The sequence below is a fragment of the Bos grunniens genome, chromosome 23 (assembly GCF_055505025.1).
Source record: "Bos grunniens cultivar Pamir isolate PY7600 chromosome 23, Bosgru_T2T1.0, whole genome shotgun sequence".
NCBI classification, from domain to species: domain Eukaryota; kingdom Metazoa; phylum Chordata; class Mammalia; order Artiodactyla; family Bovidae; genus Bos; species Bos grunniens.
In genome coordinates this window covers 1247552-1265068 of record NC_141187.1, presented here as the reverse complement: position 1 = coordinate 1265068, position 17517 = coordinate 1247552, and the positions used below count along the sequence as shown (strand labels likewise).

The following is a 17517-nucleotide window of genomic DNA, read 5'->3' as shown; positions in this document are numbered from 1 at the left end:
TGAATTAATAAGAAATTAGTGAGGGGCTTCCCTGGCAGTCCAGGGGTTGAGACTTCTCTTTCCATTTCAGGGACACTGGTCCAGCCCCTGGATAGGGAGCCAAGATCCCATGCCTTGTGGCCAGAAAACCAAAGCATAGAACAGAAACAGTATCACAGCAAACAATGAAGGTGCTAAACACAGTGCACACCAAGATAAAGAGTGAGAGATCAGTGAGATCATAGTGGGGACCAGACAAAGAAATAACCCTAGACAACCTATTGTTGATTTGAAACAAAGGAAATAGGAGGGGCAGACTATCAAGGGACTGGGAGAAGTTTATTGCTGCTGGAAAATAAGTAAGAGATAAGGAAGAAACTGAATCTGAATAAATGTACACAGGCTGTCAAGAAGAGTATACTACTCTGGTTATGGAATGTTCACCTTTACTGACAAAAATAGAATCAATGTACAGAAAACCAACCATTTTCTCCATTCCCTGATCCAGCATTATGTCACGATCAAACAAAGGCAGTAGTTTGAGCATCAGTGCTTCCTGGTCCATAGCCTAATGAGGGACACCAAAGAGTTAAGTCAGATTCTATATATTTTAGTAGAGATAGGTGGAGATTGCAGAGCAGCCTGCATTGATGCTGCTTGGACTTCAAAACATGCTCATGAAATAGATTATCCAGTTTACTCAGCACCACCAATCATCTGAGGCATTTAGAGAGACTCTTTCATCTCTCAGGGTAGTAACAGCTTAGTTAGACCTCTCTTTTGAAAACCAGTTTTAGTGCTGATTTATTTTGTCTATTTTTGAATTTCATACAACCTATTTCTTTTTATATCTGAGACATTATTCTTCTTTTATTAGAGAGTCTGAAAATGGATACATTTCCCTCACACAATGGCACATAGGTGACTGAGTTTATTCTGCTGGGACTTAGCAGTCAACAAGAGCTGCAGCCCATCCTTTTTATGGTGTTTCTCCTGATTTATCTCATCACCCTGACTGGGAACTTTGGGATGATTTTATTAACCAGATTCACTCCCCAGCTGCAAACCCCCATGTACTTTTTCCTCACCCATTTAGCGTGTGTAGACATTTTTTACTCTACAAATGTCTCTCCTCAGATGCTTGTTAACTTCTTATCAGAGAAAAAAAAAAAAACATTTCCTACGCGGGGTGCCTAGCACAATGTTTTGTTTTTGTGACTCTGCTTTTTACTGAGTATTACATGCTTGGTGCTATGGCCTATGACAGGTACATGGCAATCTGCAACCCCCTGCATTACAAGATAAGGATGTCCAGGTTCCTGTGCATCTGCCTGGTCACTTTCCCCTACTTCTGTGGGTCTATGGTGGGCACAATGCAGGTAATATTGACCTCCTGCTTGTCCTTTTGTGGATCCAACACCATCAACCATTTCTACTGTGCTGACCTGCCCCTCTTAATGTTGACATGTTCTGACACTTACATAAAGCAAACTGCCTTGTTTGTGTCTGAAGGGATTAACCTCACAGGTTCCCTACTCATTATCCTCATCTCCTACGTTTTCATTTTCATCACCATTATGAGGATCCGTTCTAGCAAAGGGCAGCACAAAGCCTTCTCCACCTGTGGCTCCCACCTGACAGCTGTCACTATGTTCTACGGGTCCCTGACTTGCATGTATCTGAGACCAGCAAACAACCAATCTGTGGAACAAGGGAAAATTGTGTCAGTGATTTGCATTTTTGTGAATCCCATGCTAAATCCATTTATCTGTAGCCTCAGGAACAATGATGTGAAACAGGCTTTAAGAAGAATATTATGAGAAACGTTGGTGCAATGAAGAAGAGTTCTCTTTTGACAGTTTCCCAGTAAAAAAAAAAAAAAAAAAAAGAGAGAGAAAGAAAGAAAAAGTGTCTCGAAAGCAGCCCCAAAATATACCATCTTGCCTGAAGAATCCAATCCACTTCAGTATTCTTTCCTGGAGAATCCATGGACAGAGGAGCCTGTCAGGCATCAGACTCCTGTCCATGGAATGGCAAAGAATCGGACCTGACCCAGCACACATGCACATTGACACACGTTTGCAGAGCTGGGGATCGAGTCTAATGGAAACAAAGAATGGAAGTGTTGTTTGGAAGAAAACACAACAGAAGTCAGTTTCTTATGATTAAGCAGGTTTAAGCTTTTAGCCTCACTCAAGGACTCATTTCCACTTGCTTGGCATATATTTCTTCCTTTTTATTCCTAAGTCTTCAATATTGAGCATCATTGAGGTATTCTTACCAGCAAAGCAATCTGCATTACAGTATATTTCCTCAATAAGAAGCTAATTTAGTTCCCTGTGATATATGACATATTCCCTTAATGAAAGCTGATTATCCTCTCAAAAATCTCATTTCTCTAATCTTCAATGTGTGTTCTGAATAAACCTTTGATGAATGCTTGTCTATATCATTTGAATGTAAAAACATATATGTTTTATCATTGTTGTTTAGTCGCCCAATCATGTCAACTCTATGTGACCCCATGGACTACAGAACACCAGACTTCCCTATCCTTCGCTATCTCCCAATTATTATTTGGAACAAATCCTGATATTGTAATTTTAATAATCCAATAATCTGTTTCATTAGCTTCCTTTAATCAAAGCAGACACCCTTATGAATGGGAGCTACACTTTGCTGACTTGGAGTTTTCATTTCTTATATAAGAGATTTATATCATTTTCCCCTACAATGTTAAAAATTATTGTGCCATAATTTTACATATTATCTTTTAGTTCTTGTTTATCCACAAACAATTTTAAAATAAAAGCTACTTTAATATGCATGAAAACTTGGTTTTATTTATTTATTTTTAATTAATTTAATTTTATTTTTAAACGTTACATAATTGTATTAGTTTTGCCAAATATCAAAGTGTTCTGAAACTAAGTTGTATTTTCCAGACTGCTTGATAATCTTTGAAATTGATCTTTATTTAAAAGCATAATGTAAATTAACATTGATATGACACACATAGTTCACCACTTCCTTATAATATTTAAGGAGTTTTTGTTTTTTCTACCTTTAGGAAAATCTTTATGCATATAAGTTATGGCCTCTTGTGTATAGTTATTACATTAAGATAGATTTCCACCATTTTATTCTTAGTTACCTTTATATATATTTTTTCCTTTTGGATTTAGTCATGTATGACATCAACCCCAGCAAATGAATACCCTAATTTTCTCATATCCTTAATAACACTGGAAATATCCTTTCATTGTGTGAAGATAGTAGACACAAATGCAACAAAGAAAACATCCATGTATCAAAAACAACTTATTGGAATTCAACTTTAATTTATTTTGCTATTTCTCAATTTTATAGTATAGTATCATAGCTACTGTGCTAGTGATATTTAATCTCAAGAAGAAAAAGTCCCTTACTTGGATGAATTTTTTCTTGAGAAATAAAATTTTTAAAAAATGGTTCCATATTAAAAAGTAATAGTTATAAATATTGATACTCATTTGTCACTCACTGTTAACAAACAAATAAAGATGGCTTGTTTACCCTTGAAGATTTCAACCTATTCATAAGCACCATATTTTTAAAAGGAAAAGGGACAAACAGTAGGAGGTTGAATTACAAGGATCTTGGATCACCAACCAGTTGAATACTTTTAGAGAACAGATTTTGAACCCCCGCTTTTTTCTATTTTCATATTCCAATATTACTATTAATGAATAAAGATTCATTAATTTTATATTTTGGGATTGGAAGAGTTTAGAAATATTCATTTTACTTTTTTTTTTTGCTTATTTAAATACAATAATTGATTATCATAGAAAATTGGTACACAGAAGGAACTAATTTTACTTTTCCTAAGCCTAGTATTTTACAAAGTCATCATCATGTACATATCAATGTGACCTTATTCTTCATAAAGTAACATAAAATACTTTGACCTTTTCTTAATTGAAAACTTCTTTAATGTCTGTGTAACATTCTAATGCAAAGTCCATCACGTGATAGTAAAATTCCTCTTTATGCTCACAACCAATGCAGCCCTGCAGGTGTTCTAGTTACATACATACAGCCTCTGGTCTGTCTGGTGTCTGACTATGCCTAACCCAGTATTGAATGCAGGTGAAACTCCAGTACTTTGGCCACCTCATGTGAAGAGTTGACTCATTGGAAAAGACTCTGATGCTGGGAGGGATTGGGGGCAGGAGGAGAAGGGGACAACAGAGGATGAGATGGTTGGATGGCATCACTGACTCAATGGATGTGAGTCTGAGTGAACTCCAGGAGTTGGTGGTGGACAGGGAGGCCTCAAAGAGTCAGACATGACTGAGCAACTGAACTGACTGACTGAGTCCTCACTTTGCACACTGCTGAGGTCACACAAAGTGAGGACACATTTCCAGGTTCTATGGTTTCAGTTAGATGAGATCATGCAACATGAAGGCTGTCTGTTTTAATATATCACTTGTTTACTTTTTCTCAAATATGAAACAAATATTATATTAAAATCTTCACTTAGTTTTCTCATTATACCTCAGCACATGCTTAAAATTGGATTTACTGTAAGTGCACATTTCTAAGACTCTTGAAACATGTTAAATAAATTTCTAGAAAAATGTGTATTATTTTTCTGGATATAATCAGTGTATGAAAGCACCAGTCTTTTTAAACTCTCTTAAATACAGATACACAAAGCAATATTTTAATTCATATTTTTATTAACAATAATTTTATTCACTAATTTTAACATTTGTTAATTTTTATCAATTCAATATGCATAGCCTTCAATGTCATTGTCCATATGATTTCTATGAAATTAATAACATCATATTTTTGTAATATTTTCACTTTTTCTTATTTGCAATAAAATCTTTTGTCAACTTGGGTGGTGCTTAGTTTTAAATTATTTTATGATAAAATCCAAGAGACTCACCGACTTAGAGAACAAACTAATGCTTACCAAGAGGGAAGGCTGGGACAGAGAGAGAGATTTGGAGTTTGGGATTGACATGTGCACATTATTATATTTAAACTGGTAAACAACAATGACCCTGTGTGTTAGCCCAGAGAACTCTGACGCATGTACATATATAACTGGAAAAATATTATGTAGCTAAAAGCATCTGATTTATATTATTCTGGGATAAATTTAAAAGTGAAAAATATTGAAGATGAATTTTCTCTGTGCCTGCATCCTCAGGTGCTTCAGTCATGTCTGACTGTTTGCGTGACCCTGTGGATCACAATAAACTGTGGAAAATTCTGAAAGAGATGGGAATACCAGACCACCTGACCTGCCTCTTGAGTAATCTGTATGGAGGTCAGGAAGCAACAGTTAGAACTGGACATGGAACAACAGACTTGTTCCAAATAGGAAAAGGAGTACATCAATGCTGTATATTGTCACCGTGCTTAGTTAACTTATATGCAGAGTACATCATGAGAAACGCTGGACTGGAAGAAACACAAGCTGGAATGAAGAATGCGGGGAGAAATATCAGTAAGCTCAGATATGCAGATGACACCAGAAAGTGAAGAGGAACTAGAAAGCCTCTTGATGAAAGTGAAAGTGGAGAGTGAAAAAGTTGGCTTAAAGCTCAACATTCAGAAAACGAAGATCATGGCATCCGGTCCCATCACTTCATGGGAAATAGATGGGGAAACAGTGGAAACAGTGTCAGACTTTATTTTTTTGGGGTTCCAAAATCACTGCAGATGGTGACTGCAGCCATGAAATTAAAAGACGCTTACTTCTTGGAAGGAAAGTTATGACCATGCTAGATAGCATATTCAAAAGCAGAGACATTACTTTGCCAACAAAGGTCCATCTAGTCAAGGCTATGGTTTTTCCTGTGGTCCTGTATGGATGTGAGAGTTGGACTGTGAAGATGGCTGAGCGCCGAAGAATGGATGCTTCTGAACTGTGATGTTGCAGAAGACTCTTGAGAGTCCCTTGGACTGCAAGGAGTTCCAACCAGTCCATTCTAAAGGGGATCAGCCCTGGGCTTTCTTTGTAAGGAATGATGCTAAAGCTGAAACTCCAGTACTTTGGCCACCTTATGTGAAGTGTTGACTCACTGGAAAAGACTCTGAAGCTGGGAGGGATTGGGGGCAGGAGGAGAAGGGGACGACAGAGGATGAGATGGCTGGATGACATCACTGACTCGATGGATGTGAGTCTGGGTGAACTCTGGGAGTTGGTGTTGGACAGGGAGGCCTGGCATGCTGCGATTCATGGGGTCGCAAAGAGTCGGACATGACTGAGCGACTGAACTGAACTGAACTGATGGACTGCAACCACCAGGCTCCTCTGTCCGTGGGATTCTCTAGGCATGAATTCTGTAGTGGGTTGCCATTTTCTCCTCCAGGGGATTTTCCCGACACAGGAATCTCTTGTGGTCCCCGCATTGCAGGCGATTTCTTTACCACTGAGCTACAAGGGAAGCCCAGATTTTCTCTACTAGAAATTAAAACACCAATCTATAGCAAGTTTAGGAATTTTGCTTAAAATGCAAAATATACAATATAATATATTGGCTTAATCAACATATTGGTTAAAGAATAAATAACAATGAATGTATTTAGTGTACAATGAAGATAACATCACAAATTAGTAAGAGATAAAAGACAACTTGATAAATTGTAGGAGGAAATGGATAAAAATGTGAGAGAAAAGTTATATGCAATATTACAACATACAACAAAATTGTGTCTAGAATGAACGTGGAAGTGAGAGTGTTACTTGCTTAGTTGTGTCCCCCTCTTTGCTACCCAATGGACTGTAGCCCACCAGGCTCCTCTGCCCATGGAATTCTCCAGGCCAGAATACTGCAGATGGTTGCCATTTCCTTTTCCAGAGGCTCTTCCCAACCCAGCATCAAATCTGGATCTCCTCAATTGCAGGCAGATTATCTACCATCTGAGCCACCAATAAGCCATATATAGAATAATTCGAGATATCTCTATAAAATATGGCAATTAAAAATAAAGAACATAATATAATAACTTGTTTTACTACAGAAATTGTGTATAGTGGAGACAAGCCATAAAACTAAAAACAGAAAAAAAGCCCTATATATATATATTCTCAGGGGAGGAATCATCAGAAATAAGATCAATAGCAAAATCAATCAACATAATGTATATCATTTCTTTGTTAAACATTTCTTCTTTTGTTTTAATTAAAACATATTTCTTCCCTAAGAACTTCAGTTGAGAAAACAAGGAAGCATATCATTTTCGCTGATATTTTCTAAAGTTTTTAAGGTACATTTATGTGATTACTCTCAAATATTAATTAATAGTCATAAGTATAAATGTCCAGTGCTTTTTGGAGAAAAAATTACCTATATAAAAACTTAAGCAGGACTTTTAAAAAATTTAAAATCTTAATTCAAAAATTATACATTTTGAATATCCTCAAGAAACAGAGGGATCTGCACATACAAATGTGAGTCAATTATCAATATAAAAAATATAGGATACCTTGACATAATGAAATGATGGTTTGCAATATAAACTAAATGAAAAAATATATATACCAAATACTCAGAGCACTTTTCTTTAACCAGAGATAACAAGTAAATTGTGCTTTCTTTCCAAAATTTAAATTTAATTTTATCTAGAATAATTCAGGGATTCCCTGATAGCTCAGTTGGTAAAGAATCTGTCCAAATTTCAGTATTTTTCAATTTATGTATCTTTAAATGAATTGCAATATTTTTGTAATTAAGTTCAATTCCTTAATTCTGTGTATTCAGTTCAGTTCAGTCGCTCAGTCGTGTCCAACTCTTTGTGACCCCATGAATCGCAGCACACCAGGTCTTTCTGTCCATCACCAACTCCCGGAGTTCACCCAGACTCACGTCCATCAAGTCAGTGATGCCATCCGGACATCTCATCCTCTGTCATCCCCTTCTCTTCCTTCCCCCAATCCCTCCCAGCATCAGAGTCTTTTCCAATGAGTCAATTCTTCACATGAGGTGGCCAAAGTACTGGAGTTTCAGGTTTAGCATCATTCCTTCCAAAGAAATCCCAGGGCTGATCACCTCCAGAATGGACTGCTTGGATCTCCTTGAAGACCAAGGGACTCTCAAGAGTCTTCCCCAACACCACAGTTCAAAAACATCCATTCTTCAGTGCTCAGCTTTCTTCACAGTCTAACTCTCACATCCATACATGACCACTGGGAAAACCAGAGCTTTGACTAGACGAACCTTTGTTGGCAAAGTAATGTCTCTGCTTTTGAATATGCTATCTAGCTTGGTCATAACTTTCCTTCCAAGGAGTAAGCGTCTTTTAATTTCATGGCTGCAGTCACCATCTGCAGTGATTTTGGAGCCCAGAAAAATAAAGTCTGACACTGTTTCCACTGTTTCCCCATCTATTTACCATGAAGTGATGGGACCAGATGCCATGATCTTCATTTTATGAGTGTTGAGCTTTAAGCCAACTTTTGCACTCTCCTCTTCACTTTCATCAAGAGGCTTTCTAGTTCCTCTTCACTTTCTGCCATAAGGGTGGTGTCATCTGAATATCTGAGGTTATTGATATTTCTCCTGGCAATCTTGATTCCAGCTTGTGCTTCTTCCAGCCCAGCATTTCTCATAATGTACTCTGCATATAAATTAACTAAACAGGGTGACAATATACAGCCTTGACGTACTCATTTTCCTATTTGGAACAAGTCTGTTGTTCCATGTCCAGTTCTAACTGTTGCTTCCTGAACTGCATACAGATTTCTCAAGAGGCAGGTCAGGTGGTCTGGTGTTCCCATATCTTTCAGAGTTTTCCGTAGTTTGTTGTGATCCACACAGTCAAAGGCTTTGGTACTGTCAATAAAGCAGAAATAGATGTTTTTCTGGAACTCTCTTGCTTTTTCGATGATCCAGTGGATGTTGGCGATTTGATCTCTGGTTCCTCTGCCTTTTCTAAAACCAGATTGAACACCTGGAAGTTCATGGTTCACATACTGCTGAATCCTGGCTTGGAGAATTTTGAGCATTTCTTTACTAGCATGTGAGGTGAGTGCAATTGTGTGGTAGTTTGAGCATTCTTTGGCATTGCCTTTCTCTGGGATTGAAAAGAAAACTGACCTATTCCAGTCCTGTGGCCACTGCTGCAGTTTCCAAATTTGCTGGCATATTGAGTGTAGCACTTTTACAGCATCATCTTTCAGGATTTGAAATAGCTCAACTGGAATTCCATCACCTCCACTAGCTTTGTTTGTAGTGATGCTTTCCAAGGCCCACTTGACTTCACATTCCAGGATGTCTGGCTCTAGGTGAGTGATCATGCCGTAATTATTATCTAGGTCATGAAGATCTTTTTTTGTGCAGTTCTCCTGTATATTCTTGCCACCTCTTCTTAATATGTTCTGCTTCTGTTAAGTCCATACCATCTCTGTCCTTTATCGAACCCATCTTTGCATGAAATGTTCCCTTGGTGTCTCTAATTTTCTTGAAGATATCTCTAGTCTTTTCCTTTCTGTTGTTTTCCTCTATTTCTTTGTATTGATTACTGAGGAATGGTTTCTTATCTCTTCTTGCCATTCTTTGGAACTCTGGATTCAGATGCTTATATATTTCCTTTTTCCTTTGCTTTTTGCTTCTCTTCTTTTCACAGCTATTTATAAGGCCTCCCCAGACAGCCATTTTGTTTTTTTTTTTTTTTTTTTTGCATTTCTTTTCCACGGGGATGGTCTTGATCCCTGTCTCCTTAACAATGTCATGAACCTCAGTCCATAGTTCATCAGGCACTCTGTCCATCAGATCTAGTCCCTTTAATCTATTTCTCACTTCCACTGTATAATCATAAGGAATTTGATTTAGGTCATACCTGAATGGTCTAGTGGTTTTCCCTACTTTCTTCAATTTAAGTCTGAATTTGGCAATAAGTAGTTCATGATCTGAGCCACAGTCAGCTCCCGTTCTTGTTTTTGCTGACTGTATAGAGTTTCCTCCATCTTTGGCTGCAAAAAATATAATCAATCTGATTTTGGTGTTGACCATCTGGTGATGTCCATGTGTAGAGTCTTCTCTTGTGTTGTTGGAAAAGGGTGTTTGCTATGACTAGTTCGTTCTCTTGGCAAACTCTATTAGCCTTTGCCCTGCTTCATTCTGTATTCCAAGGACAAATTTGCCTGTTACCCCAGGTGTTTCTTGAATTCCTACTTCTGCATTCCAGTCCCCTATAATGAAAAGGACAACTTTTGGGGGTGTTAGTTCTAAAAGGTCTTGTAGGTCTTCATAGAACCGTTCAACTTCAGCTTCTTCAGCATTACTGGTTGGGGCATAGACTTGGATTACTGTGATATTGAATGGTTTGCCTTGGAACGAACAGAGATCATTCTGACGTTTTTGAGATTGCATCCAAGTACTGCATTTTCAGACTCTTGTTGACCGTGATGGCTACTCCACTTCTTCTAAGGGATTCCTGCCCACAGTAGTAGATATAATGGTCATCCATTCACGCCTGAGTAGCTGCAATGGCACACATGCGCAGGTGGCTGCGATGATGCACAAGCATGGCCAAGAGGAGCCACTCCACGTCCGAGGTCAGGGGCAGCGGCGAGGAGGAGCCTTCAACGTCTGAGGTCAGGGTTCACAGCCGAGAGGAGCTACCCCACATCTGAGGTCAGGGCCGGTGGCCAGGAGGAGCCTTCAACGTCTGAGGTCAGGGTTCACAGCCGAGAGGAGCTACCCCACATCTGAGGTCAGGGCCAGCGGCCAGGAGGAGCTACCCCACACCTGAGGCCAGGGGCGGTGGCCGGGAGAAGCAACCCCATGTCCAAGGAGTGGTGGCTGCGTGGGCACAGAAGGGCCTAGAGGAGCTATTCCACATTCAAGATCAGGAGGGGTGGTGGTGAGGAGATACGCCTCGTCCAAGGTAAGTAAGAGAAACCCAAGTAAGACAGTAGGTATTGCAAGAGGACATCAAGAGGGCAGACACACTGAAACCATAATCACAGAAATCTAGTCAATCTAATCACACTAGGACCACAGCCTTGTCTAACTCAATGAAATTAAGCCATGCTGTATGGAGCCACCCAAGACTGGCGGGTCATGGTGGAGAGGTCTGACAGAATGTCATCCACTGGAGAAGGGAATGGCAAACCACTTCAGTATTCTTGCCTTGAGAACCCCATGAAAAGTATGAAAAGGCAAAATGATAGGACACTGAAAGAGGAAATCCCGAGGTCGGTAGGTGTCCAATATGCTACTGGAGATCAGTGGAGAAATAACTCCAGAAAGAATGAAGGGATGTAGCCAAAGCAAAAACAATACCCAGTTGTGGATGTGACTGGTGAGAGAAGCAAGGTCCAATGCTGTAAAGAGCAATATTGCATAGGAACCTGGAATGTCAGGTCCATGAATCAAGACAAATTGGAAGTGGTCAAACAGGAGATGGCAAGAGTGAACGTCGACATTCTAGGAATCAGCGAACTAAAATGGATTGGAATGGGTGAATTTAACTCAGATTCTGTGTATTATACTACATTAAAAACAATGTTCACTAAAAATACATAGTCTGTAGAAAGTTACAAGCACAATACTATCAAGTAAAAATTAATCTTCAAACTTATACATGGCAACTGCTTCCAATTTTGTCATATTAATTCTAAGAACAAGTAAATGTTTTAACTTATTGAGAAAATAGAACAACCAAATACAGAAGCTATCCTTTGATTTGGGACATACTACTGATGAATGTTACTCCTTCACTTCTGTCTGCTTTTTTATTTATTTATAAATAATATTTTTCGTAGAATTAGCCTTAATCAGCTGAGACTTAAGAATGAAGCCCAGATTTCTAAAACTTCAGGTTATTTGGATGATTTTCTGGAAAATGATTTGAACACATTATATTAAATATAGCAGTTCCTTTCATATGACCACTTATTATTGTGGTCTTAGTTAAAATCGGAATGTACAATATTAGAATACTTATGTATGAATGTGATAGTTGGATTATAAAGAAAGCTGAGTGCCAAAGAATTGATGCTTATGAACTGTGGTGTTGGAGAAGATCTTGAGAGTCCCTTGAACTACAAGGAGATCCAACCAGTACATCCTAAAGGAAATCAGTCCTGGGTGTTCATTGGAAGGACTGATGTTGAAGCAGTAACTCCAATGCTTTGGCTACCTGATGAGAAGAACTGCCTCATTTGAAAAGACCCTGATGCTAGGAAATATTGAAGGAAGGAGGAGAAGGGGACAACAGAGGATGAGATGGCTGGATGGCCTCACTGACTCAGTGGACATGAGTTTGAGTGAATTCCAGGAGTTAGTGATGGATAAGGAGGCCTGGCATGCTGCAGTCCATGGGGTCCAAGAGTTGGACATGGCTGAGAAACTGAACTGAACTGAACTGAAGCATTCAAGGCCATTTAAAATTAAATATATGCTTCAATATAGAACAATATAGCTCACTAATAATGCAAGGATCAGTGTGGATGAATTATGTATCTTTTTATATAACTTTCTTTGCTATTGATTTTCTCAAAAGATGGCTTCCCTTGTGTCTCAATTGGAAAATAATCGAACTGCAATGCAGGAGACCACAGTTCCATTCCTGGGTCGGGAAGATCCACTGGGGAAGGGATATACTATCCACTCCAGTATTCTTAGGATTCCCTAGTGGCCCAGCTGGTGAAGAATAAGCCTGCATTGTGGGAGACCTGGTTTGGATCCCTGGCTTGGGAAGATCTCCAGGAGAAGGGAAAGGCTACACACTGCAGTATTCTGGCCAGGAGAATTTCATGGAATGTATGGGGTCCCAAAGAGTTGGACACGACTGAGGGACTTTCACTTCTCACTATTGGAACAGACTTGCCTAGAAAATAATGAGCAACCACTTTTGTATTTTTTTTTTCATTGTTAGAAAATTGCTTTACAGTGTTGAGCTGATTTCTGCCATAAATAAAACATCACTGTTCACTTTCAGAAAGATATCTACACACCTCTTCATTTGTATATCATTTTAGGGCATTCTTGTGTCTACAGAAGCCAAGTGCTAAGCTATGTTTACTCAATAAATTTGTTATAATTTCGAACAAAAACATGAAAAAATATATCTAGACTGTCATTATAATATATTAATGACTGAATTGGATCTCTATTCCTGGAAGCTCATAAACAGGTGTTGAGAGTTCATTTTCAAAATTGCAAACCACAACCAATATTTATAAATGAGTAAAAAGTTTCTCAGGATATCTATAATATTGGTTGGGGGAAAATTTATAAAAAAATTTTAAAGCTATGGGTGATCCGTGTACTTCAAATTTCCCTAGTCAGGCACTGGAGTGATTGTTCTACATCACACATTGAAGAAGAAACTTTTTCATAAATTTTTAAAAGAAGCTAAAAAGCAATCATCCTATTTTGAGCCTCACTATGGCTCTGTAGACCATTTGATTCAAATAAGATGGATTGGCAGTGTTCACATCAGATTGAATTAATATTAACATAATACTTGTCCCCAAGTGAATAAATTTAGTAAAATATTAAATGCGCTTATTGAAAACATTTGTCTTTAAAGTATAAATTTTGAGGAGAAATTATGCAATATCAGTGAGAACTCATGAAGATAAACTAATAGTGACAATAGACTAACAGGCTTTTCCTTGAAGGAACCCCTGCATTATTACAGATACCTTAAATATGAATAAGTGCCTAAACTGTACTTCTGTGAAATAAAAAGTTACCTTAATCATATGCCTCATGGCATGGATCACATGCTTGTTCCTTAGACTGTAGATCAATGGGTTCAACATTGGGCTCAAAAATGTATAAAAGACGGCAATTATTTTGGACTCCTCTACAGAGTTCTTAGATGGAGGCCTTAAGTACATGCAGAAGAGGGTTCCATAAAATAGAGTGACTGTTGTCAGGTGGGAACCACAAGTAGAAAAGGCTTTGTACCTGCCTTTTGCAGAATGGATCCTCAAGATGGATGCAATGATGAAAATGTAGGACATAAGAATGATGAAGAGAGAACTTAAGAGAGTGAAACCAGCAACCACAAACATCGCCATCTTTTTGACATAAGTGTCAGAGCAGGCCAACATTATCAGAGGAGGATCAGCACAGTAGAAATGGTTGATTTCAAGGGAGTCACAGAAGGACAAGTGAAAGGTCAGCAGGGCCTGAGAGAGACCATTGAGGAGACCACAAGTATAAGGGACTGTGACTAGAAAGATGCAAACGTCCTTGGACATCCTGGTGCTGTAATGTAGAGGGCTGCAAATGGCTACATAGCGATCCAAGGCCATTGAAGCAAGGAGATAAAGTTCAGTGATCACCAGGGCAATGAAGAGAAGACACTGTGTGAAGCATCCAGCATAGGAGATGGTCTTCTGGTCTGAGAGGAAATTGTGCAGCATATTTGGAGTAACATTGGAGGAATAGCAAAGGTCTACGAAGGAGAGGTGGCTGAGGAAGAAATACATGGGAGTCTGGAGGTGGGGATTGGTCCTGATCAGCACAATCATGGTCAGATTTCCTACAACTGTGATTAGGTAGATCACCAGGAACACCCCAAACAGGGCCTTCTGTAGTACTGGGTCATCTGTGAGTCCCAGGAGAATGAATTCAGTCACTATTGTGTGATTTGGGGAAAACATATTCTTATTCCTTGAGAACTGAAAGTGACAAAGAAAGTTAAGAATTCTGTATGACAGGCTCTGCATTCACTCCATACCTCTTACATTTACTCATTGATCAATTCATCTGTGAAGAAATTTCTATTTTTCAACAAATTAATCAGGATTTCTGCACAAATATTCAATCCTATACCTCAGTACTATTCTGCATTTTCTCACTGTATCTCAATCTCTCCCTTGTTTGTATATATACATATACTATTAATCAAATATTGGTATATAATATTATATGTATTATATACAATAATTGTATATTATCATTTATTAATATATTGATTTTGATATTATATTAATTATTATATATTGTTATATAGTATCTAATATTATACATTGATTATTATATATTTTATACATGGTTATATATTAAATTTTATATATAATATTATATATTAATTATATTAATTATTCTATGTTGATTATTAATAATATATATTAATAAATGTTATGATCTAATAATATTACATATTATATATATTCACTTATATCTTTTATATCATTATATATATATATATATACATTTATATCTTTTAAGGGGACTATACTTTGATTTTTTTTTTCAAACTTTGTGGGAACAAAAAACCAAAGGTATGAAAATCAGGTATGAAAAGCAACAAGACATCATCAACACCTTTAAAATGGACAAATGAAGAAAACTGTTTTTCTAGAGCTCCACCAGTTCTTACAGACTATTGTTTCAGATCCTGCCAGGCAGCACTGGACTATATAGTGAGGACTGTGCTATAAAGAAAGCTGAGCACCAAAGAATTGATGCTTTTGAACTGTGGTGTTGGAGAAGACTCTTGAGAGTCCCTTGGACTGCAAAGAGATCAAACCAGTTAATCCTAAAGGAAATCAGTCCTGAATATTCATTAGAAGGACTGATTCTGAAGCTGAAACTCTAATGCTTTGTCCACCTGATGCAAAGAACTTACTCATTGGAAAAGCCCCTAATGCTGGGATAGATTGAAGGCAGGAGAAGAAGGGGACGACAGAGGATGAGATGATTGGATGGCATCACCAACCTAATGGACATGGGTTTGAGCAAGCTCCCAGAGTTGATGATGAACAGGGAAGTCTGGTGTGCTGCAGTCCATGGGATTGTGAAAATTTGTACACGACTGAGCGACTAAACTGCATTGAACTGATTGTTTTAAAACAGTTATAAATGTTCAGTACTGCATTTTCAACTGAATCCCATAGTTGTATGACTTAATTTCATTCAAAGAACATTGAATTAGTGAAATTTATCTCAAGATATGACTAAGAATAAACAGAATGAAGAATTCATACATGCACTCATTTATTCTTTTACACTGTAAAGATTGATTTTTTTTTTTTCCTGTTCTAGGTTCTAGTGCTACAGCAATGAAAAAAAAATCTCCAGCCTAATGAAGTATAATATTGTAGGAGAAGGAACAAGTACTAAACCCAGAGATAAAGATATATCACGTACTGTTTGGAAACCACAGCAGTAATTGTCTCCTCTGAATTGGAGTCATGTTGTGGGGTAACTGTCTTTGATTTGTTAAACTCTGATTTATCTTTTGAGGAAGCACAGTAGTTTTTACAAGTACAGAAGTGGCCCTTGTATTTAACTGTGCTGCCTGTAACACACTTATCTGTTTTCTGTAGTTTACATAAAGCATTAGTTCATTTCCAGGAGTTGGAAAATTTGAATTCTAAAAGGTTAAATTCACACACACACACACACACACACACACACACACACACACACACACACAGAAACCCATCACCATTAGAATTCCTATTTTAGGCAATGCATATCTTTTTGTATTGTGAGCATGATGGCTCTCTCTGCACTGTCTGGCTGCAGAGCTGTCACTCTGGCACTTCTTGTCTCTGTATACTTGCCATCTTCTTCCTGATGTGATCCCAGGACTAAGAATGAAGACATCTGGAGCTTATGATTAAGCCAAATATTTGAACCTAGGAATACTGTGTATCACTTTCTTCCCTGGTCCCTTTACAATTTCTAGACTTGATGAAATCTTCACCATTAAAAAAGACTCTAATCTCAGTTAGAAGCAAGTATTGTGAAGAAAAATGAATGTGGGATGCTTTTAAATGCACTTTTTTTGGCATATGGTGAATACTAATCTCCACAAAAAAAGAAAAAAAAACTTATACTTGGTGAACAAGTATATCAAATGACCTACCTGTAAAACTGAAATTATGACATTTTGAAAAAAATAAGAGGGGATGATTTATAATGTATTTCTTAAGTATAGTCTCTAGGGTGTTAAAAAAATCTAAAAGCCAATTAAAATTACCTTTGTTTCTCAAAATTGTAACATTAACTTGATCCCTTGGGAATTAGAGTCTCCTCTGAGGCTGATATTGCTACATAGCATTATACACAGGATTGATACTGTGTGTGAAATCTTTAGCAGAGAGACATTAGCCGTCACTTTTAATACCATGGAAGTAGGGAATATGGTAGATAAGTTTAGTACTTACATTACAGTAAGGAAGAAAGAATATCAATTATTTTTTTTAAATGTCATTTTCTCTATAAATGCTAAGGTGAGGTCACATACTGATAGTGAGAAATAGAAAAAAGTGAACTAAGGGAGAGTTTTGAGGAGCACAAAGACTAGGAAAGCCACAGACTAGGAAAAATATTCATACTGAGTAATGTTGGCAAGGATTCCTACTCAGAATGCATATAGATCCTCCACTATTCACTGATCAAAATGCAATCAGACAATTTTTTTAAATCTATGATCTTAATACATTTCATATACAAAAATATATGAATTGCCAAAAACCGTATGGAAAGAATTTCAATATGTATAATTGTTAAGGAAATATAAATTGTAACTCCCTTGAGATACCACTTCACATCC

At 37.6% G+C, this 17517-nt stretch overlaps 1 protein-coding gene and 1 pseudogene across 1 annotated transcript; one reads left to right on the top strand and one right to left on the bottom strand.

Moving 5' to 3' along the window:
• The first annotated feature begins 867 nt into the window (after positions 1–867).
• Positions 868–1849, top strand: LOC147346491 (olfactory receptor 5M11-like; annotated as a pseudogene).
• A 2929-nt stretch (positions 1850–4778) lies between these two features.
• Positions 4779–14611, bottom strand: LOC147346490 (olfactory receptor 5M10-like). Its single transcript, XM_086370502.1, has 2 exons — positions 13694–14611; positions 4779–4796 (listed from the first exon to the last, which is right to left on the bottom strand). Exons 1-2 carry the CDS (start codon positions 14609–14611, stop codon positions 4779–4781), a joined length of 936 nt encoding a protein of 311 aa, XP_086226628.1.
• Between the last annotated feature and the right edge of the window lie 2906 nt (positions 14612–17517).